Genomic DNA, 25,194 nt, shown 5'->3' on the forward strand with positions numbered 1-25,194 from the left:
CCACTCCCCCCGCCTGCACTGCTCTCTCATAATCATAGCCGCCTCTCTCCCTGTCCCTCTCCTGAATCCCCAACAACCACTAACTGTTCTCCATCTCAGTCATTTTGTTATTTTGAGAGTGTTATATAAATGGAATCAGAGGTCACCTCTTCAGACTGGCTTTTTTTCACTCAGCATAACTCCCTTGAGATCCATCCAAGTTTTTGGACGTATCACTTGTTTTTTCCTTTTTATTGTTGAGTATGTAGTCCAGATATATCACGTAGTTTTAACAGCTAAGATGTCTACTTAAAGATATTAACTTAAAACTAAATGTTTCTTTACACAAATTCATACAGCTTTCATGTAAGTGTTAAACCATACAGCTGCATCTACATAACTATAATTAGCAATATCACTGAACATGCCACTTCCTGATATATGAGGTACAGCAATCCAGCCTGAGATTGGGTAGTTTATAAAGGAAAGAGGTTTAACTGACACAGTTCCACATAGCTAGGAGGACTCAGGAAACTTAGAATCATGACAAAGGCAAAGGGGAAGCAAGGCACCTTCTTCACAAAGTGGCAGGATGGAGAATGAATGCAGGAGGAACTACTAGACACTTAGAAAACCATCAGATCTCATGAGATCTCACTCAATATCATGAGAATAGCATGTAGGAAGCTGCCCTCATGATCCAATTACCTCTACCTGGTCTCTCCCTTGACACTTGAGGATTATTGCGATTATGGGAATTATAATTCAAGATGAGATTTGGTTGGCGACAAAAAGCCTAACACACACACACACACACACACACACACACACACACACTCTCACTCTCTTTCTCTCACAGAGGGAGCGTACCCTATAGAAAGTATATGAAGTGATCAAAGACTAAGCAAGACCACTGCATTTTAATGGGAAAGGGACCATATGAAGAGTCAGAACTAATGGGTGCTAATTCTAACCATGCCTGGGCTCCCCTTATCTTCATGAGTATTCTCCCTGAGTTATTTGCAGGTTAATTTCCCTTGTGTAGAATAAAATGATAAATTTGCCCTGAGTAGCAGTCTAGGTTTTACTCTAACCCCACACTACCTTCCCATCTTATTTCACATATGTCCGTGGATACAATTAGTACCTAAACACAGAATGCTCAGCAATTGAATTCTCTATTCTAGACCTCACCCTTAATTTTCCAGCCCCTACATCCAGCTGCCTACTTGACATCTCCACCTGCATTGCTTTGCCTCACATTCAGCATATTCAAAACCAAACTTCACTGCTTCCACATTTCACTCTCTACTTACATGTCCCTACAGGAAAAAAAGTGGAAAAATCCTGGTCTCTTTCTAAAGTTCCCCCTTGCAACAATGTCAGCACCATTCATTAGCCTGTGCAAACCAGCCACCCAAGTGTCACCCTTGACCTGTTACCTCTGCCTCTTTTTCCCCTCAATCTGGTTCATCTGAATTCCTAGATGGCCTGTGCAAGTGACCATTTTCTCTTGCCTGAATTCCTAGAATTACCTCACTCTTGGTCATTTCACATCTACCCTTGATCCTCTCCAGTCAACCTACAGAAAAGATACTAACTTAAAACAAGATGTATTAAAATAACCTTTCAGAAATTTCTCCAGGTGAAACTTTGTTGATTGGTTGAGTTATATTGGATAATGTGCAGTGCAGTTAATTTAGATAATTAACAATGAATCTAGTATGAAATACCATCTTCCGTGATGGGTATTTCTCATGAAATTAATAGAACAATTCAGCTAAGCCCCCTTCTAAACAATTTCCTACTCTAATTTACTCCTCTTCTGTTTTATTTGGACATGTTTTTGATAAAATGTACAACTTCATTTCACAGCTCTTTATTCACGTCTGTTTCTCTTAGCAGACTGTGGGTTCCTTGAGGGTGTAGCTGTGCACACCAACACATCCAGCTAATTTTTATATTTCTTGTAGAGACAGGTTTTCACCATGCTGTCCAGGCTGCTCTTGAAGTCCTAGGTTCAAATGATCTGCCAGCCTTGGCTTCCCAAAGTGCTGGGATTACAGGCATGAGCCATCATGCCCAGTCAATTATGAGTTTTAAATATATTTTGACTATTTCCAACTTACAATGGGTTTATCAGGACCTAACACCATCATAAGTCAAGGAGCATCTGTACTTGACTCTTGCTTTTTTTATATAATCTGACAGTCTTTGCTTTGTAAATTGAGTGTTTAAGTCATTTATATTTATTATAACTATCAATATTACTAGATTTACATCTACTGTTTTGCTCTATTTTTGTCCTGTTATTTGCTCATTTTTTTCATCTTTGTCTATCTTCTTTTGGACTATTTTTTAGTACCCATTTTATATCCTACACGGGCTTACTATTTTTATTTTCTTGTATAGGAATTGTTCTAAAACATACACAGCCTACCTTCAAATGTCATACCACTTCATATATGATATAAGCACCTAAAAATTCTATACTTCCCCTTACCCCATTCTTTATGCTACTGACATCAATTAATTTCCATGTATAAGCCCTCAAGGCATTGTTAGTATTTGTGTTTTAGTCAATTATCTTTTTAAGAAGTCAAAAATGGGCCAGGCATGGTGGTTGAGGCCTGTAACCCCAACACTTTGGGAGGCAGAGGTTAGTGGATTTCTTGAGGTCAGGAGTTCAAGACCAGCCTGGCCAACACAGTGAAACCCCATCTCAACTAAAAATACAAAAATTAGCCGGGCATAGTGGCTCACACCTGTAATCCCAACACTTTGGGAGACCAACTTGAGCAACATGGCGAAACCCCTTCTCAAAAAAATATACAAAAATTAGCCAGGTATGGTGGTGCCTGCCTGTAGTCCCAGCTACTTGAAAGGCTGAGGTGGAAGGACTGCTTCAGCCTGGGAGGCCGAGGCTGCAGTTAGCCATGATAGTGCCACTGTACTCCAGCCTGGGAGACAAAGCAAGACCCTGTCTCAACAACAAAAACAAAATTTTATTTCAATACCACCAATTTTAAGCTATTTGATTATAATGTGCCTTGGTTAGGTTTTTTTTTTTTTAGTATTTTTCTCCTTTAGGTTGACTTCTTACCATCATCTATAGGTTTATAGTTTTCACTAAACAGAGAACAGAGGTTTAAAGTCATTATTTCTTAATGGCATTCACAGCAACCTAGATGGAACTAGGAATTTATCCTAACTGAAGTTAACTCTGGAATGGAAAAACCAAACATCATATGTTCTCACTTATAACTGGGAGCTAAGCTTATGAGGATGTAATGGCATAAGAATGATACAGTGGACTTTGAGGTATAAAAAACTACACATTGGGTACAGTGTACACTGCTTGGATAATGGATGCACCAAAGTCTCAGAAATCACTACTAAAGAACTTATTCATGTAACCAAACACCACTTGTTTCCCAAAAACCTGTTAAATTTAAAAACGTCATTATTTATTATAATATTTTCTATATAATATTCCCCCACTCTTCTAGGATTCTAATTACATGTGTCTTAGACCACTTGATATTTCCCACAGCTCACTGATACTGTTTTTTTCTTTAATCTTTCTACCCTGTGCTTCATTTTGGATAGTCAATATTATGTATTCAAGCCCACTGATGTGTGTCTTATCTGCTATTAAACCCATCCAACACATATATTTTATTTCAGCATTGCTTCTTCATCTCTGTTTTTGTATCTTCCATGTACTTCCACATCATCTTCCTGTTTTCCACTTGCTTCTTGAACATTTAGAGCATATGAGTAGCAACTCTTTCTGTATCTTTGTCTGCTAAATTAATCATCTTTGTCTTTTCTGGGTCTCTTACTATTCAGAAAATTTTTAAATCCTGGCTATGGGTCTATTTTCATTCTTCTAAGCATTTTAATATTTTATTGAGATAAAATTAACATAATATCTAATTAATCTATTTAAAGTGAACATTCATCTGGGTGTGGTGGCTCACGCCTGTAATCCCAGCACTTTCGGAGGCCAAGGTGGGTGAATCACTTGAGGTCAGGAGTTCAAAACCAGCCTGGCCAACATGGTGAAACTCTGTCTCTACTAAAAATACAAAAATTAGCTGGGTGTGGAGGCAAGTGCCTGTAATCCTAGCTACTGGGGAGGCTGAGGCAGGAGAATCACTTGAACCCGGGAGATAAATGTTGCAGTGAGCTGAAATTGTGCCACTGCACTCCAGATGGGTGACAGAGGGAGACTCCATCTCAAAAAAACAAATAAAGTGAACATTCCACTGGCATTTAGTACATTCACAGTGTTGTACAACCACCACCTATACCTAGTTCTAAAACACTGTTATCACTCCAAAAGAAAATTCAATATCCATTAAGTAGTTGCTTCTCATTTACCCTTAACTCCAGGCCCTGGCAACCACCAATCTGCATTCTGTCTCACAGATTACCTATTGTGCATATTTCACATAAATGGAATCATACAATATGTGACCATTTGTGTGTGACTTCTTTCACTTAATTTTTTTTTTTTTTTTTTTTTTTTTTTTGAGACACAATTTTGCTCTTGTTGCCCAGGCTGGAGTGCAATGGTGAGATCTCAGCCCACTGCAACCTCTGCCTCCCAAGTTCAAGCAATTGTCCTTCCTCGGCCTCCCAAGTAGCTGAGATTACAGGCATGTGCCACCATGCCCAGCTAATTTTTTTTTTATTTATTTAGCAGAGACGGGGTTTCACCATGTTGGTCAGACCAGTCTTGAACTCCTGACCTCAGGTGCTCCACCCACCTCAGCCTCCCAAAGTGCTGGGATTACAGGCCTGTACCACACCACCTGGCCTCAATATGTTTTCTAGGTTCATCTGCATCATAGCATGTATCAGTACTTAATTTCTTTATTGCTAGACATTATTTTATGGAATGTGGACTACTACAATTTGTTTCCTCATTCATCCACTGATGGACATTTGGGCTGTTTCCAACATTTAGCTATTGTAAATAGTGCTGCTATGAACATTGTGGTCATGTATTTGTTTGAGTACCTGCTTTCAATTCTTCAGGGTACATACCTAGGAGTAGAACTGCTGGATCATATGGTAAGTTTATGCTTCCTTTGAGGAACTGTCAAACTCTTTTCCACAAAGGCTGAACCATTTAACATACCCACCAGCAACATACAAGTGTTCCAGTTTCTCCATATCATCCTCAACACTTGTTACTGCCCATCTTGATTCTGGCCATCCTAATAGGTGTGAAGTGGTATCTCATTGTGGTTTTCGTTTGCATGTCCCTGATCACTCACTAATGATGCTGAGCATTAATGATGTGTATATCTTCTTAGAGTAACTGTCTATTCCAAGTCCTTTGCCCATTTTTTAGTTGAGTTGGTTTTTTTTGTTTAAGTTTTCATTCTTATATTTGGCCCTTGGTCCATTATGAGTTAATTTTTATATATGGCATGAGGTAGGGGACCAACTTTATTGTTTTGCATGTGGATCTCCAGTGGTCCCCAAACCATTTGTTGAAGAGATTATTCTTTCCGCATTGAATCATCTTAGCATGTTTGTTAAAAATCAATTGCCGGGCAGGCATGGTGGCTCACACCCGTAATCCCAACACTTGGGAGGCTGAGGCAGGTGGATTACAGGGTCAAGGGATCAAGACCATTCTGGCCAACATGGTGAAACCTTGTCTCTACTAAAAAATATCAAAATTAGCTGGGTTTGGTGGCACGTGCCTATAGTTCCAGCTACTCAGAAGGCTGAGGCAGGAGAATTGCTTAAATCCAGGACTCAGGTTGTAGTGATACAAGATCGTTCCACCGCACTACAGCCTGGGTGACAGATGAGACTCTGTCTCAAAAAAAAAAAAAAAAAAAAAAAACTGCCTACAGATTTACTAATCCTGGACTCTTAATTCTATTCTATCAGTCTATACATCTATCCTTATGCCAGTACCACACTGTTTTGATTACTGTAGGTTTGAGGTAAGCTTCATAATTGGGAAATATGAGTCCTCTGGCTTTATTCTTTTTCAAGACTGTTTTGGCTATTTGGATCTGTTGCAATTCCATATGAATAAAAGGATCAATTTCCAATTTTTGCAAAAAAGGCCAATGTAATTTTGATAGAGATTGCATTTAATCTAGAGACTACTTTAAGCAGTACTGCCATACTAATAGCAATATAAAGTCTCCCAATCCATGAACACAAAATGTCTTTTCACTTATTAAGGTCTTCTTTATTTCAACATGTTTTGTAGTTTTCAGTGCACAAGTCTTTCATAAATGAGTCATCTCCTTTAGGCTTTTGGATGTTATTATAAATGAAATCTTTTTAAAATTTTTTTGGATTGTTCATAGCTGGTACATAGAAATACAAATGTTTTTTGTGTGTTATCTCATACCTACAACTTTGCTCATTATTTATTAGCTTTAGCAGATGTTTTTCTGGATTCTTTGTGATTTTCTATATATAGGACCATGTCATCTGCAAATAGAGACAGTTTTATTTCTTCCTTCCAAATCTATATGTGTTTTTCTTGTCACACTAGTCTGGCTGTAACTTGCATGACAATTTGAATAACTGTGGTGAGAATGGGTATCCATGCCTTGGTTTCTGATCACAAGGGCAAAGATTTCAGTCTTTTACTATTGAGTTGGATGTTAGCCATGGGTTTTTTTTCATAAATGCTGAATGATGAGGAAACATTTAAAAAAGTTCCCTACTGTTCCTAATTTTGAGTGTTTCTATCAGGAACAGCTGTTGGATTTTGTCAATTGCCTTCTGTATCAATTGAAACAATCACATGGGGGTTTCCCCCTTCATTCTATTACATCACACTTGCATTCCTGGGAATAAGTCCCACTTGGTCATGGTGAATATTCCTTCAAATATGCCGCTGGATTCAGTTTGCTAGTATTTTGAAGATTTTTGCATCTGTATTAATAAGGAATATTGTTCTGTAATTTTCTTATTATGTCTTTGTTTGGCTTTGATATCAGGGTAATACTGGCCTCAAAGTGTGAGTTAGGAAGTATTCTTATCCTCTTCTTTCCAATTTTTTGGAAGAGTTTGAGAGGGATTGGCAGAAATTCTTCTTTAAATATCTGGTAGAATCCACCAGAGAAGCCATATGGTACTCGACTTTTGACCAGAAGTTTTTGTTTTTGTTTTGAGACAAGGTCTCACTCTATCGCCCAGGTTGGAGTGCAATGTCATGATCTCAGATCACTGCAGTCTCAACCTCCCAGGCTCAAGTAATCTCTGTTTGGGAGGTTTTTTGTTTGTTTGTTTTTTAACTAATTCAATCTGTTCACTTGTAAGTCTCTTATATTTTCTATTTCTTCCTGAGTCAATTTTAGTATTGTGTACTTCTAAGAATGTGTCCCTTTCATGTAGGTTATCTAATCTGTGGCATAAAATTGCTCATCGTATTCTCTTTAATTCTTTTTGTTTCTTTAAGGTCAGTAGTAATGTCCCCACACTCACATCTAGTTTCAGTTATACTTATCTGTGCTTTTTCTTTGTCAGTCTAGCAAAAGGTCTGTCAATTTCATTGATCTTTTCTAAGAATCAAACTTTTGGTTTCACTAATTCTCTATATTATTTTCCTATTCTCTATTTCATTTATCTCCACTCTAATCTTTATTTACTTCTTTTCTCCTGCTAGCTTTGCATTTTCTAGTTTCTTTAAAATGGAAAGTAAGCTTATTTATTTGAGATCTTTATTACTCTTTAACACAGATGTTTACTGCTAATAATTTCCCTCTCAGGACTGTTTTCACTGCATTATTTAAGTCACATATATTGTTTCAATTTTAATTCATCTCTAAGTATTCTCTAACTCCTCCTGTGATTTCTTCTTTGACCTGTTATAGAAGAATGTATTGTTTCATTTCCACGTATTTGTAAATTTTCCAGTATTCCTTCTGTTAATGATTACTAACTTCATTCCACTGTGACTGGAGAAGATACATAGCATGATTTCAATATTTTTAAATTTACTGATAACTTGTTTTGTGGCCTAACATAGCCTGGAGAGTGTTTCATGTACACTTTAAAAGAATATATATTAGGCCAGGCTTGGTGGCTCACGCCTGTAATCCTAGCACTTTAGTAGGCTGAGGTGGGTGGATCACTTGAGGTCAGGAGTTCAAAAATGGCCTGGCCAACATGGTGAAACCCCATCTCTAAAAAAAATTAAAAATAAATTAAAAAAAAAAAAAGAATATATATTTTGCCCAGGCACAGTGGTTCACACCTATAATCCCAGCACTTTGGGAGGCCAACGCAGTCAGATCACAAGGTCAGTAGTTCAAGACCAGCTTGGTCAACATGGTGAAACCCCGTCTCTACTAAAAATACAAAAATTAGCTGGGCGTGGTGACACATGCCTGTAATCCCAGCTACTCAAGAGGCTGAGGCAAGAGAATTGCTTGAAACTGGGAGGCAGAGGTTGCAGTGAGCCAAGATCAAGCCATTACACTCCAGCCTGGGTGACAGAGTGAGACTCCAACTCCAGGAAAAAAAAAAAAAAAAGACCAAAAAAAATACATATTTGGCTGTTGCTGAATGTTCTATATATGTCTGTTAGATCTAGTTGATTTATGCTGTTGTTCAAGTCCTCCATTTCTTTACTGATATTTTTATCTAGATGTTTTATCCATTGCTAATACTGAAGCAAGCATTTTAATTTTTGACTGAATGACAAAAACTAAATTTTACATTGTTGGGTTCTGAATTTTGTTGTATTCCTCTAAATAGTGTTGTTGGGTTCTGAATTTTGTTGCATTCCTCTAAATAGTGTTCTGGTGCAGTTAAATTACTTGGAATCACTTGCAGCCTTCTGAGGACTCTTCTCAATGCCCCACATATTCTACAACATATTTTACTTTGCATAGTAGAAACATGACTATTTGAAGGCTTATGTGAACTCTGAAAGTTGTTTTTCTTAGTGCTTTCCAGGTATTTTTTTTCTCTGGCCTCAGGTAGGGCCTGTCAAGCATCTACAAAATCAGAACTCAGCAAAAGACTCCAGGAGAACCCTCTGGAGATTTCCAAAATGCATGCTCACTTGTTCATGCCCTCTTGGTTTTTAGTGTGTGTTTCCCCAACCCCAACCCCAACCCCTTTAACTCTTTTTTCTCTGGTACTCTGCCCTGCATTTCTAATCACCTTGATCTTCCCAAATTTTTATCTTTGTCTTTTTATCTCAATAGGACTGCTGGGCTCTGTTTTGGTACCTCCACACTTTGCACTGCAGCCAATAAACTGCCTCTAGGCTCTGCTGTAAGCTGGTGTAATTGAAGGGCTTTCCCTCACTTGTTCCTGTTCTCTCAGTGATTACAGTCTGGTGCTGCCTGTCATCAATATCTAAAAGCTACTGTTTATATACTTTATAAATTCTCAAGTTATTTAAGGAGGAAGAGTAGATTTTTGCTACATAACAATTACCTCCAATTTAGTGGCTTTAAAAAAACAGGCATTGGCCAGGTGCGGTGACTCACACCTGTAATCTCAGCACTTTGGGAGGTTGAGTCAGGAGGATCACTTGAGGTTGGCACCAGTCTGGCCCATAGAGTGAAACACCATCTCTACTAAAAATACAAAAATTAGCCAGGTATGGTGGCACACATCTGTCTGTAGTCCTAGCTACTCAGGAGGCTGAGGCAGGGGAATCGCTTAAACTCAGGAGACAGAGGTTGCAGTGAGCTAAAACTGTGCCACTGCACTCTAGCCTGGGTGCCAGAGCACAACTCCATCTCAAAAAAACTAAAAAAAATTTAAAAACAAACAAGCATTTCTTTTTTTACACACAGTTTTTGAGGGTTAGCAGTTCTTAGATGAGTAGTTCTGGCTCAGGATCTCTCATGAGGCTGAAGTCAAGATGTCAGTAGGACAGATGTTTAGGACTGGAAGCTTGACTAAAACTAGGAGGTCTGCTTCCAAGAAGGCTCACTTGTATGCTGTTGGCTAGAGGACTCAATTTCTTGTTGGCTGTTGGCAGGAGGCCTCAGTTTCTCACCACGTGGGCCTCTCCACCAGGCCGTTCACAACATGGCAGCTAACTATTCTCAGAGTGAGTAATCTAAGGCTGGGGGTAGTGAGGGGAAGGAGGCGGAGCCACATTTATTTCATAAATAACCTATCCTAAGAAATGATCCATCACTTCTGCTATGTTCTATTAGTGACACAGATAAACCTCAATATGAGTATGGGGATTACACTATGGCGTAAATATCAGGATGCAGGGATCATTGGGGGCCATCTTGGAAGCTGGTTACCCATAAAATAAATCCAGTTCGTGTTACACTAGCACAGGGGAAAGTAGAAGTCTTTCTTATACATTTTAACCCCCTTATGCTTACTATTTTTCTCATTCCCTAACTTGTAGACTATATCCTATGGCTATAAGAGAGATGAGCAGATTACAATCTCCACACCCAGTCTTGGAAAGAAAAATAACCATTACTAAGTAGCAGCAACTTTTAAGAGAAAAGAATAGAGTTCCTGGTGCCTGTAGCAAGAAGCAGGAGGACCCTAAAGCCAATCTGGGCTCGAGAAAGTGGTTCATTCCCCCAAATACTTTACTCAATGACCTACCTAAATGTCTGCCATCTACCCTCCTTTCCCACCAATATCCAGAGTCAGGCAGCAATAGCCAATAGCATTTTTTTTTTTTTTTTGACATAGAGTCTTGCTCTGTCACCCAGGATGGAATGCAGTGGTGCGATCTTGGCTCACTGCAACCTCTGCCTCCCAGGTTCAATCTATTCTCCTGCTTCAGCCTCCCAAATAGCTAGGATTACAGGCGTGTGCCACCACCCTGGCTAATTTTTTGTATTTTTAGTAGAGATTGGATTTCACGGTGTTAGCCAGAATGATCTCCTGACCTCGTGATCTGCCTGCTTCAGCCTCCCAAAGTACTGGGATTACAGGCATGAGCCACCACGCCCAGCCCAATAGCAGTGTTAATAGTCAAATTAATAGCAGCAGTACCAGGACCAATGCTAAGCATTTTGTCTTTGTTACCTCAATTACTCCTCACAACAAACCTCTGAGATCATGGTCATTATTCCTTCAACTCTAGACTTTGTTTCTTGGTAATTATAATCTGGTCTTACACTATCCAATGTAATAAAAACTTTTCTTTTTTTTAATGACACCTGGCTCCTTCTTGCCCTACAGGGTTCTCTTACTCCTCTTGACACAGAAAAATTCTGTCTTGTCCTGCCTGTCATCCCTTCCACTTCAGTTAGGCCTTTAAACTTCCTCTTAACTTCCATGTTCCCAACATCTACTACCAAACCTCGCTAAAAGGAACCACCAGACTACTTTGATCCCTGTAATTTCCAGGGGTCAAATTCCCAGTTGCTAGGCTCTCCCAATTCCAGTTCCTTAGGGCACATTGACCTGTCAAGTCTGCCTCACCAGCTAATCTCCAAAACTTGGCCCTATTTCAGCTACTCGTTTAAAAATATTATTTCACCACATGGATCTTCGTAATTTATATTTACTATAGCTTACTGTTAAAATGAGTTCCTTTTACCAGGGGACCTATAATTAAAGATCAGGGAGAAAGGCCCAAAATATACCATACTTGTACTTATTAAGGTACCCTAGAAACTAGTATACTCCTATTAGTTATCTGTTAAATAATGAATAAAAAATATAAAGTAATGATTATACATACTAAAATATAAGTAATGATTATAAATACAGAAAATTCTCAAGGGGCATAATCCAAAGAATGTTTGTTACAAATAAAAAGAAATAGATGACAGTAGACATATAGAAGCAATTCACAAAAGGCAAAACACAGAAGAACAAGAAATACTTAAATATTACATAAACACAAAGTAAAATACCACCTTTTGTCAGACAGATTGGCAAAGACTGAAATTTTGTCAAGGAAGTAAGGAAATAACTAGATATACTTCTGGCAAATATAATTTTGTCTTTTTGGAATCTATACACCAAATATTTTTAAAATCCACATACATCTTTAACCAGTATTTCCATTTCTAATAATTAATTATAAGAAAATAATTGGACAAAGAAATGTTTATTTAAAAAAATTCACTATGGCACTAACTACAATAAAAATCTGTCCAACAATAAGGGCTTGGTTAAATAAATTTTAGGACATCCAAACTAATAATTATTATTAAATCACTTCAAAACAGTACACATTGTATAATCCTAGTTTTTAAGAAATAACATATTCACATAAAAACATACCTGCATAGAAAAAAAATCTAGAAATATACACCCCAAAATGTTACCGGTAACATTTTGTTACCGGTAACATCTCTGTAAAAAAGTGGAATTTTTTGTGATTTCTTTTCTTTTTTTTCTTATCTGTCACACCTAATTTTCTACAGTAAGCACAGGTTGCACATGTATAATAATAAGACACATTCTTAAAAGGCAAAACAACAACTAAGATCACAATTTAAAGGCAGAACAGTGCCACTATTAGAACACGGAACATCCATGTTCCATAATATTAAAGTCAGGCAAAGTTAATATCAGATAACTTAGTATTCAATAGCCTAGTTTTTAATTACTTTTAGTAATACATAAGGAAGAATCTGTTATGACTAAAAAAGCACGTAACTCAGGTATTTCAACAAAACAAAAGACTTCCCAAATAAAAATGTAGTACTAATCCTAGAGACAATGTTGAAAAATCACATAGTAAAAATCTCAACTGTTTCAAGTTGAGTATCAACTTAAATCCCCTTTGCATGCCTAGGGTCTCATTCTGTTACCCAGGCTGGAGTGCCACATTGGCACTATCACGGTTCACTGCAGCCTCAACCTTCCAGGCTCAAGTGATCCTCCCACCTCAGGCTTCCAAGTAGCTGAGACCACAGGTATGTGCCACCATATCCAATTTTTTTTTTTTTTTGTAGAGACAGGGTCCTACTATGTTGCCCAAGTTGGTCTCAAAATCTCGGGTTCAAGCAATCCTCCTGCCTCAGCCTCCCAAAGTGCTAGGATTACAGGCATGAGTCACCACACCTGGCTCTTTTACACATTTACCTTGAAAACCCTCACTGTTATGAGAAAGTGGCTGCTGAGAAAGTAAGATTTAAAAATCACTCATGAGTTTAAGAATTCAACTCTATGTTTAGCTGAAGAGAAACTCGTTATCGTAGACTTGAACAATTCGGGGGATGACAATTGAGAGTCAATAACAAGAGGGGGTCTCTTAAGTTTTTCTAGGACTACACATCTGCTACAGGTTGAGCATCTCAAATCCAAAAATCTGAAATCCAAAATCTTCAAGATTTCAAAGTTCTTGAGTACCAACATAATGCTCAAAGGAAATGCTCATTGGAGCATTTCAAATATGGGATTTTTGCATTAGGGATACTCAGCCAGTAGGCAAAATTCCAAAATCAAAAAAAAAATCTGAAATCCAAAACACTTCTGGTCCCAAGCATTTTGGATAAGTTATACAAAACCTGTACAAGCTAAGAATGTGTATCCCCAGGCACTGGGTACAATTTCTAGCCAATATCCAGGGAATTGCTTATGGCCATGTAGAACATGACCTAGGAACTGTCTGCAATGCCTGTTTCAACATGACCTGCAACACAGCCAGTTAGTAAATCCTCATTAGGATTAATCCATAAACTATAATTTTCAATGAAGTTGGCTGGCATAAAATGATCATTCCCAAATGTCTGTGGCAGAATATGAAAAATTATTTAACTGCAACCAAATAATTAATAGCAGGTATCTGTGGAAAGTTATTTAATGGCAAATTCACACCTACAACAGTTTGTGAATCAAGTCTCATAATGCTTCCACTGGGATTTGATAGCAGCTGTGAGGAAACAGGAAGCACTAAGCACAGGACAGCTCTACGATTTCTTTAATTAGTAACGTTTTTTATGAAAGCAATTTTTGTTGCATAAGGAAAGTTTCCAGTAGAGGAGAAAACTAAGTAACAACTTTACATGAGAGAGAGTTAGTTGCATTTGTGTAACACAAGCAGCATACAATACCAAAACTGACAACATAATTTCGTAGTTACTGTTGAAAATAAATTAACTCCTTGCTTTAGTGACAACTCTAGCACCATTCACACGCTCATACACCCAACAAATAAATATATGAAAACTATTTACATTGTTTATTCTAGGAGCTGGGGATGTAAACGTAAACAAGCATAGTCACTGTCTGTCTTCATGAAACATACTGTCTAGCAAGGCAGACAGATGTTAAAACAAATAATTACATATTTGACTATAACTGCAAATGTCATGATGTTATTAAACAAAAGGGCAAGGTGCTATGAGAGCATATAGTAGGACTGCAGTCAAGTAAGCCAAACACAGGGGAGAAGAAAGGTCCAGGCAGAGGAAATCTGTGCAAACCCCTGCAGCTGCAACAACCTTACCCAATCTAAGAAATAAAACAGTCTAGTACAACAGAAACACTGAGATTATTTCTTGGGCACACATCAAGTCTAAGATGTATAAAGACACCCAAGAGATCGAGATAGTAAATACTACGTGAGTTTGGAACTCAGAAGTATAAGCTTAGAAGCCATTAGCTTAGAAATAGCATGGGATGCACAGGAACTGGAGATTTCTTAGGCAAGGTGAGCAGGACTGTATATTGGAGGGCAGGGGGTCAAGATTACTTTCATTTTTTTTTGAAACAGAGTCTTACTCTGTCACCCAGGCTGGAGTACAGTGGTGCAATCTCAGCTCATTTCAACTTCCACCTCCTGGGTTCAAGCAATTCTCCTACCTTAGCCTCCCAAGTAGCTGGGATTACAGGCGTGCACCTCCACGACTGGCTGATTTTTTTGTATTTTTAGTAGAGACAGGGTTTCACCATGTTGGCCAGGCTGGTCTTGAACTCCTGACCTCAGGTGATCCACCCGCCTCGGTCTCCCAAAATGCTGGGAATACAGGCATAAGCCACCATGCCCAGCCACGATTACTTTTTTAATCATAGAAAAAAAAAATTTAATTACTTCTCTCTGGATTTGCAATCAAAAGAAATAAAGCATTTTGTCTGCTTCCTTGTTTTTTTGTTTTTTTTTTTTTTTACAGGGGAGAGGATCTCACTATGTGCCCAGTCTGGCTCAAACTCCTGGGCTCAAGAGATCCTCCCACCTCACCTCCCAAAGTGCTGGGACTATAGGTGTGAGCCACCCAGCCTGGCCAAAAGTATTTTCTAACACTATAGTTACAATACAATGTTCTATTTAATGGGAAAGGTAAAATTAAATGTATAAAGTTTTTGGAGAAACACCAAGAACTAGGAAAAACACTTCTTTCAGTGAGCCTAAGGTATTACATGCTGTAGTTTATCAGAGCACTTCCTTCTAGCATTTTTCAGTGACCTGGAAAATGAATCTTTTTTTTTTTTTTAACACAGATACAACTACTTCACAAGATTTGTCACTAAAAATGCTTTGAGTCTGCAGAACTGCCACCTACTGAAGCTATATCATGATCATAAGCATTCTGAACACATCAACAGGTCCTAAAGGGATGTGACATCAAGAACAGACAAACCTTCTGCCTTGCACACCCAAAAGTTATCAACTTTCAAAAAATCATTCTAATCCTTAAACAACCTGCCGTACGCAGCTTCCAATGATGATTATATAGTACGTAACTGCTTTCAAAAGTGATGAGTCAGGTTACAGTTACAGAAAAGAAAGCCTGAGTTATAATGTTCCACAATTTATGGCCAAAGCACCATGTAAGCATGAAAGATGCCTTAACACAAACTCACCTGATTTATTTGAAGCATGTTAAGACAATATTGACCAAACTGCTGTATCCCTCACGGCTCCAAAAACTGGAAAACGAAAATGAAGAAATAAAGTTCAACTTAGTTAATAATCTCAATGACTGGTATTTTAAACACATGCCCTTGATCAAAATCAAGTATAAAATGTAATTTATCCAGATCTGCATAGAACTTTCTATGACGATAAAAATGTTCTATACTTGCACTGTCCAATCTGGTAGTCATTAGCCACATGTGGCTACTGAGCACTTGAAATGTGGCTAGAGCAATCAAGAAAATACATGTTTTTCATTTATGTTAACTTAAATAAGCACGTCACTAGTGGCCACCATACTGGACAGTACAGATCTGAACAAAGCCCCTTCTGCTTCTAGACTTCTAAGACAATCCCAACAAAAGTGAAGCTGTTAAAAAACAAATCTGAAAGTTAATATTTAACGTATACACCCCTTTTTGCAGTCATGTTTTAAACAGCTTTGCTCTCATCTTCTATATGATAAATTAATACTAAATAAGATGCAACACCACAAGTATTCTCTTAGATGGTATGGAAACAAGCATATAGTACAATCATCTTGCCAAATATTTTTTTTCTCTGTCATTTTGTCTGTTATCATTGGTATAAAAATAGTATGCATATTAAAATTTCAGGTCAGGCATGGTGGCTCACACCTGTAATCCCAGCACTTTGGGAGGCTGAGGTGGGTGGATTATTTGAGGTCAGGAGTTTGAGACCAGCCTGGCCAACATAGTGAAACCCTGACTCTACTAAAAATACAAAAATTAGCCGGGCATGGGTGGTGCCCGCCGGTAATCCCAGGTACTCGGGAGGCTGAGGCAAGAGAATCACTTGAACCCAGGAGGTGGAGGTTGCAGTGAGCCAAGATCCAACCACTGCACTCCAGCCTGGGCTACAGAGTGAGACTCCACCTCAAAAAAATTTTCACATTAAATTTTCTGGAAAAGTTACCATCATGACTATTGTTACATTTGGGTTTACTTCCTTCTGGGCCTGAATCCTTTTCCTTGGTTATATTTCTTTTACATGGTGAATCTCTTTTACATGTAATTTAAAAACAGATACCAATGGCAGGAAGGAAAGTACAAATTATAAACAAATAAATCATGGGATCTTATAACGAAAAACGTTTATATAAAACAAAATTATGTACAGACCTCTCCCCAAAAAATTATCTACAAAGCAACAACACAGTTGTGATACACAGCAAAAGGGCTACATCTAATCACTTGTGTAGAAACTTTTATGCTGTAAAATTTTAATACTGAACTTTCTCTTAGAAGCAAATGTTTTGTAAGTACACACACACACACACACACAAACACACACTATTTGGCTACCATTTTTTCAAGATGACAAACGAGTCAATTCAAAATGACTTTCAAAACTTTAATATTTTTCTTACAATAGTGTCCTCAGTATCTGCATCAATTTTTATTTCTTTTCTAATTACTTTCACATTTCCTATAAGAATGGGATGCTGTATAAAGAGCACAAGGCTTGGGTACTGGTGAATTTCAGTTTTAGTCAAAGTTCTTCAGGAGATTACCTTCTGAGCCTTGGTCAAATTACTTTGTGTATCTTTTGAGTTCTTCTTTTTCTGTCTTCTTTTTTTTTCTTCAATCTTTAAAAAGTAAGCTAAAGTCCTTGTAGTAGGCAGCCTCTAACAAATAGAATACAGCAGAAATAATGAGATACCACTTCCAAGATTAGGTTATAAAAATTCTTGGGTATCACCTTCTCTCACTCATTTGCTCAGAGCGAAGCAGACGCTAAATTGTGGTGCCCTTTGGAGAGGCCCACATGGCAAAGAACTGAGAAAAGCCTCTGGCCAATAGCCATCAAAAATTGATTTCTTCAGTCCAAGAGCCCCAAGAAACTGAACCCTACATGTGACTCTCGTCACATGAATTAGTTTGGAAGCAGCTCTTCCACCAGTAAAGCCTCCAGATGCAACTGCAGCCTCAACTGACAGCTTGACTACCACCTCTTTTATAAGCTACAGGCACCCAGCTAACCTGTACCCCGATTTCTAGCTCACAGTAACTGTAAGATAATGTCCTTAAATTCTGGTGCAATGTGCTATACAACAATAAATAAAACAATCCTATCCAACTCTATCATTCAATACTCCTACGGTGCTTTACATATTAATTTACATTTGGATAGGCAAAAAAAAAAAAAAAAAATCCCTGTTCAACATAAGCAAATGAGTAACATTAGAACGTCAAAGTGGCAAATTATAAAACTTAAAACAGTTACATTTTCAATTCAAAAAATGAGGTTTTAAAAAGTGTAGCATTCGTCATGTGGTGTTAAAATACACATTTTCAATAGGAATGGAGTATCTCATTAAAAACACTAGCTATAACTAAAAATACAAACACAACCAATCATCTTTTTTTAACTGAAAACAGTTCATTTAAAAGGTAAAGTGTGAACAACCACTAAAAGCATCTCAGTGATTTAGTATCCCTTGCTTTCTAGAATTTAACATTACTGGTTGAGTACAGCGGCTCACACTTGTAATCTCAGCACTCTGGGAGGCAGATCACGAGGTCAGGAGTTCGAGATCAGCCTGGTCAACATGGTGAAACCCTGTCTGTACTAAAAACACAAATATTATCTGGGTGTGGCAACGCATGCCTGTAATCCCAGCTCCTCAGGAGGCTGAGTTTGGAGAATCATTTGAACCTGAGAGGCCAAGGTTGTAGTAAGCCGAGATGGTGCCACTGCACTCCAGCCTGAGTGTAGCAGAGCAAGACTCTGTTTCAAAAAAAAAAAAAAAATAGCATTTATCATTATTAATTAGGCACTCACCAACTTTGAAAAACTCCATTTTGTCTTTATTAGTATAAGCTTTTAAAGTTATAAGTGCTTATCTACACACCTGTATGTATTTATTTAGTATTAGAGGCTGCTAACACTGGTGGCTGATTCCAAGAAGTAAGCACAGCAAGATATTGGGGTACCTTTTTGAAAGTTCTAATCTTCTTTTTATTTTTTGAGACAGAGTCTCGCCCTGTTACCCAGGCTGGGGTGCAATGGCTCAATCTCAGCTCACTGCAACCTCCACCTCCCAGGCTCAAGCGATTCTCCTGCCTCAGCCTCCCGAGTAGCTGGGGATATAGGCGCACACTACCAGGCCCAGCTAATTTTTTTATTTTTAATAGAGATGGGGTTTCACCATGTTGGCCAGGCTGGTCTCAAACTCCTGACCTCAGGTGATCTGCCTGCCTGGGCCTCCCAAAGTACCAGGATTACAGGCGTGAGCCAACAGACCCGGCCTGAAAGTTCTAATCTTCTGATATATAGAAGATATTCCATGAAGTAACAAAAATGAAAACTTTATCAACATAAAATTGACCATACACTTTAAATATTCTGTAAGGCTTTCCTTTACAATATAAAGAGCTGTATAAATTAAAACACATGAAACTAATATGTCTACCACTGCACTCCATAACTGACTAACATTCTGAAAAATTATACTTTTTTAATCAAACCAGCTATATTAGATTTATATCAATTTAAAAACTGTAATTTGTAATTATACCACGGACAATTCAGAATGCTCACAGTGGTACATTTGAAAGACTTTGTTTCTACTTTAAAGACATGCCCAGTCTACTGTCATATATTTTAAACAATTTGATAAAATATCAAGAAATGTCAAAAAAATGCAGAGCAGTTTTATAATACCTATGGTTAAAATCCATCTCCTTGGCTCACACCTGTAATCCCAGCACTTTGGGAGGCGAAGGTGGGTGAATCACCTGAGGTCAGGAGTTCGAGGCCAGTCTGGCCAACATGGTGAAACCCTGTCTCTACTAAAAATACAAAAATTAGCTAGGCATGGTGGCAGGCACCTGTAGTCCCAGCTACTCTGGAGGCTAAGGCAGGAGAATGGCTTGAACCCAGGAGGCAGAGGTTGCAGTGAGCCGAGATTGCACCACTGCACTCCAGCACAGGTGACAGGGTGAGACTGTCTTTAAAAATTAAAAAAATAATAATAAAAAGCCACTTCCTCTATGAAAGAAGTTTCCAGCTACAGTTGATTCCAATTACAACTAAGTACTTTCAGAGAAATGTATCCATGTGTCCCAAAAATGCCCTACAGTGATCTGGTCAGGCATATTAGGACAGGCAATACCAGATTCCAAACTACTAAATGAAAAGAGGCAGGGCAGTTTACGGGGAGAGGGTACTACAAACTGGGGAAGATGTGATCCTCATGAAGAATTAATGATCCAACCTGTAACTGCAATGTACTGCTGATATAAGTTGTACTTTATGAATTACATTTTGCCCATCTGAGAAATTAAAAGCTGTAAAAAAAAAATCTATTTAATCCCCAATAATGAAATTGTATAAAATTGCATTGTTATTAAACTAATATTTATAATTTTTTTATATCAGCACCCATCCTACAGTTGATAGGCAATTCTCACTTAAATGCCTTATTTGAAAACATGAAAAGCAAAACAAAATTTACTATCCCTATTCTTAGACTACAAACTGCTACAAAACTATCAATTCAATGCTTCTTACTCTAAAAAGGTCATAGGGTCCCTTAAAGAGCTTTTATAAGTGTTTTTTATTTTGATTTTTTAAAGTAGGTACCCAAAAACACTGCTTTTATGTAAGGAAAACATAAGTCTTACTACACCAACTATTCTCGTGGAAATAAATGCCACAGGCCAGGAAAAAAAAAAAGGAAACTAACATCAGATACCAATTTTATATGTGAGGTGCCACATTTTGCCATTTTTACATTAACTCATTTAATCCTCATTATCTTGGGATGTAGGCATTATCTCCATTTTTCTAGAGGTTTGGTTATTTGCCTACAGTCACACTGCTAGGATTAAAACCCAGTTCACTGTGGCTCAAAGTCCTATTTTCTTCACTATATACCAAATTATAAAAGACTTGCCTTTTTTAAAAAAATTTTTAAGCATCAGAGTGGTGAAAAATAAAAGATTTGCCTTCTTATTTTTCCTGTAAAAAGTCAAGGGCTTTTGTGTCCTATAAGGGACACAAATATATCTAAGTGTGAATAATCACACTGTGCATGTCTCAAATTATGCAATCTAATAGAGAATTCAATTTTGCAATATCTAGAGTTTTCCCTCTATTATGATCTGTACACATAAAATGATCAGATACCCAGCACCAAATGTGTCTAAAACAAAAGGAGATAATAAGAGTAAAGAGAAGGGTAGGCACAAAGGAAAAAAAAAACAAAAACCATTTGGCAAATATACCTTCTAGAACCTAAACAGTAATCCTCGATTTCTGGATAGTCTGTATATTTAAAAGCTTGATGACTATCTTAGATTTTTTTTATATTCATATTCTTTGTTGAAAAGCAAACCAAGTCACCCTTCCTAGCACTTCATTCCAGACAAGCCAAGTAAGCTAAAATGTAAAATTTACACGATTTTCCAAGCTGAAGTATTTAGGAGTTAAGGACCACAATGTATGTAACTTAAATGGTCCAGGGGAAAAATATTTTGTGTCTGATAGACAGCAAATAATAAATGCATAAAATGTTAACAGGTGAATCTGAATAAAGGTTACCAAAATGTTGTTTGTATTATTCTTGTAATTTTTCTGTAAGCTTGAAATTATTTCCAAATAAATTAAAATTACACAGCATTCTATTTGAAATTAACAATACATACTTGGATCATACAGCAACATTCTTACAAATACAAAACACTGGTTTTTATGGGGAAAAAAATGCAGTAATTTGTGAGCAAGTACGTACCATATCCTACCAACTAATCATCACTTAGGAATAAATTTCAGACTACCCTACTATATAATGAAACGTGGCAATGGTGACTTGACTTGAAACCATAGCAGGAAAAACACACAAACACACCAGATAGTTTGGCATAACTGCTTCACAAATTTAATACAGGCCTGCTGCAAAATGCAGCAAATCTACAATTAAAGTGATATGTGATATCTCTGGTTTGCAGTAAAATACAAACTGAACAATGAAAATCTTGCCATATTACAAAACAGAAATGGAGAGTAAGTCTTGGTTTTGGTAGTTTTATTAAATAACATTTTTCCACCACAGCTCAGTTCACAACTGTATACTTGAATCATCTAAAGAAAGCAAGGACGGGGAAAAAATATCTTGGAGAAATATTAAAATATTTTCTCCTCCAAGGTTACTGTCATCCTGCCTGCCCATCACAATTTTGATTTCAAGTATTCACTATGCTGGTCTAAAACAGAGGATGCATCAGAAGTCAAGTAATGCTCAGCAAAAGTTCACCAAAATTATAAAATCAAACATCAAATAATAAACGTTTTCAGTTAACAGTAAAGTATCTTTAAAGGATCATCTCCACCCTTTCTTCAGGATCCACCCACTTTAAAATCCTTTGGTAAATTCCCAGGTCTACCCTAATAGAATGGTCCCTCTCTATCTACTCAAACAGTTCTTAACCCTTTGGAGTAGGGATAGGGGTAGGGGGACATCACAGACAATATGTACCCTTACCAAAGAAAATTATTCACAAATGCAAAATTCTACACATATTTCCAAGGACTTTCAGAACCCCACGGCCATTAATGCCCATCCCCTCCTTAAGAATCCCAGCGTGGCGTGCCTCAATCGCCTCTGTGGAGCACCCCCCCCCACACGCCTCCGGGCCACAGTCCCCGGGTCGCCCCTGGAGAGATCGGAGCTCCTGCTCTCACACAGTGGATTCCGTAACAGAGCTTTGTCTCCTCGCCTTCACCCTGGCAAGGTCACTACCGCCAACTGCCCCTTTAAGCCGAGCCATCATGGTAGGAGTTCGTAGGAGCCACAGCAGAACTTGCCCGTCACAGGATATATTTTGTCCCCTCGGCCCCACCTACCTTCTCCATTTCGGCAAGTTACGTCTTTACCACTCACCCATTCTACAGAAATAGCCGCCGCCGCCACCCCCCGGCGCGCCCCGGCCCCGTCGCTCCGCCTCCAGCACCCCCAGGCCCATTCCCCGCAGACCCTCCCCCGGTCGCCCTCCTCGGTCCTCCCCCAGGTGCTCCCCCTCCCTCACGGCCACACCGCGGCTGCACTCGCCGTACCCTCTTCCGGCCGTAACCACCCTGGCCCCCAAGACCCCCAGCCTCCCGCGCCCGCAGCCGCGCTCCCGCCTCCCCCACCTCTGCACCCCCACTTGGCCCGGCCTCCTCGCCTTCTTCCCGGCTCCTCCCCTCAGGACACCTGTGTCATCCCACCCCCTCCGCCACACACGTCCCCCCACCTCAACTGCTTCGCCTCCCTGTCCTCCCTCCCCCGCCGGTCTCCCCTCCCGCTGCTGCCCCGAGAGAGCCGGAGGAGGGAGGGAAGGCGCGGGGGAAGGGAGGCCGCGAAGGGGGCCGCTGTTCTCCGGGTTCGCCGCGCCGCGGACCTGCAGGGCTCCCCAGCGCCCTCTGCCTCCTCCGCCGGCCGGGCGGAACTCGGGGTCTCCCGGGCGCCCCAGATGAGGGGTATTTACCTTCTTGCCGGGGACACTTTGAGACGGCTCCAACATTGGCAAACACTACAGAGAACTGACCCCGCTCGGCCGCCGGCGGCTTCCACCCCTCGGGCTCCCCGCCCCCCGCCTCCGCCCGCCTCCCCGGCGCTCGCGCCGCGCGCCCCCGCCTGCGCAGCCGCTCCCGCGCCCCAGCACGCCCGACCGGCGCGCGCGCCCGGCACCGGCTCTACCTCCACTCCGCCTCCCGCCAGCCCGCGCCAGCGCGGCCATTGTTCGCGACGCCGCTCCCGCCCCCTGGCGGCTGCCGGGCCCCCGCAGCTGCAGGCTCTGCGGGACCAGCGGCGGCGAGCTGGACCCCAGGGCGAGGGCCCTTCCCGGGGTCCTTGGGCACGCGGGCGAGCGAGTGCGCGAGGAGCGCGCCCCGTCCGCAGTCTCCTCGTCCCCGGCGCGGCTCCCCGCCCCCTCGTCTGCCAAGGGTGGGCCTGGGGGCAGCCCCTTCCACACCTGAACTCGGCAACTTCCTTCCCCGCCCGACTGACCGTCTGCTCTTTCAGATCTGCACCCTGTGCTCGGATTCCCCGCTTGTACCTTTCCCAGGCTCTCTGGCTGCCCCTCTCTGCTGTGCAGGGGACGCGCGACCATCCCGCGTCTGCTCCGGCCGCCGCTGTGCGACGCACGATTTAGCGGATCCTGCACCTTTCCAGACGGGGGCGGGGGCGGGGAGGAGGTTGCTTCAGCGTCTCGCCCAGCAAACACCAGGGATCCTTAATCACCTGCTCGCCAAGACCGGCGGCGTGGCCAGACCTCCTCCTCCACCGAAAGAATTAGTCACATGAAAAAGAAATCCTTGGAGCCAAAAATGAGGACCATTGAAAACAATGCCCTAGATCCTAGATTTATGCAGCAAGGGTGCCAGAAAACACAAATTACCTCTTGATTCGTCCTGATTTTGATGTGGATTACTTTTGTCTAGATAACTTCAAGCCAGTTAAGCTCGATGAAACTGAACACTTCGTTTAGTAAACGGCACCAAAAATAATCTGACAATAAAAGAAATTTCGAAACAGAATTATTAGCGTGTTTTCGCAAACTTATCCATTTGCAACGTTATTTCTAGGGTTTCTTCCCAGTATCACTTCTCTGACTGAGAAATGTCTCCCAGGCCGGTAATTTCAGTCATCATCTAAAACCAATCTCCTGTCTGCACCTGGAAAGGTAGTGTGTGTCCCGGTTAAGGGCACGGGCGCCAGAGTCAAATACCCAAGGCTGGTTATCCGCTTACTAACTGGAGAGGAGACCACGGACATGTTACTTACCCTGTGCATCAGGAGGAGACTACATGTGATATTTTGTATTTAAATGTGACAATGCATATGAAGCCCTTTAAGTAGGGCCTGGCATGTAGTACCTCTCCCGGTACAATGTTAGCTACAACTATATTTTTCCTCCCAGAACTGTTTGCGTGTTTTCACCTCTGCTAGTTCCCTCAGATTTAACATGTTGCATCCTCCCTCAATCTGTAGCGCTCCTTCTAGGGGCACAACACCTAGTCAGCATTCTAATACAGTCAGTCTAATGCCTCACCTAACTACAGGAAAATATATTCTGAGGAACGTGTTATTAGCGATTTTTGTCGTTTTGTGCACATCGTAGCGTGTTCTTACACAAACCTAGGTAGTCTAACCCATTATTCGTCTTTGCTATGTGATATATAGCTATTGCTCCTAGGCTACAAACCTGTACAGTGCATTACTGTACTAATACTGTAGGCAATTGCAACACAATGGTATTTGTACCTAAACATATCTAAACATAGAAAACGTACAGTAAAAGAACTGTATAATCTTTGTTTGTTTTTGAGATGAAGTCTTGCTTTGTCGCCCAGACTGGAGCGCAATCTCAGCTCACTGCAACCTCTGATTCCCTGCAATT

At 40.0% G+C, this 25,194-nt stretch overlaps 1 protein-coding gene across 16 annotated transcripts in view; it reads right to left on the minus strand.

Annotated features, from left to right (window-relative positions):
- The window catches only part of STAU2 (staufen double-stranded RNA binding protein 2), a 355,158-nt gene extending 331,213 nt beyond the window's left edge, over positions 1-23,945 (minus strand). For 10 of the 16 annotated variants that reach the window (XM_021672674.2, XM_021672855.2, XM_021672804.2 and 7 more), the window contains exons 1-3: positions 23,281-23,376; positions 17,322-17,435; positions 15,736-15,801 (exon numbers count right to left, since the gene is read on the minus strand). Coding sequence is in view for 5 of the 16 variants with exons in the window: in XM_021672804.2 (XP_021528479.2) it covers positions 15,736-15,753 (18 nt within the window). In the remaining 11 variants the exon portion in view is untranslated. Of the gene's footprint in view, positions 1-15,735; positions 15,802-17,321; positions 17,436-22,657; positions 22,679-23,280; positions 23,377-23,850 lie in introns of those variants that run through there. The other 6 variants (XM_012463776.3, XM_064384279.1, XM_064384278.1 and 3 more) reach the window with 6 other exon arrangements.
- Between the last annotated feature and the right edge of the window lie 1,249 nt (positions 23,946-25,194).

This window comes from Aotus nancymaae, unplaced genomic scaffold (genome assembly GCF_030222135.1).
Source record: "Aotus nancymaae isolate 86718 unplaced genomic scaffold, 86718_ANA_hifiasm-v0.15.2.pri h1tg000036l, whole genome shotgun sequence".
NCBI lineage: Eukaryota > Metazoa > Chordata > Mammalia > Primates > Aotidae > Aotus > Aotus nancymaae.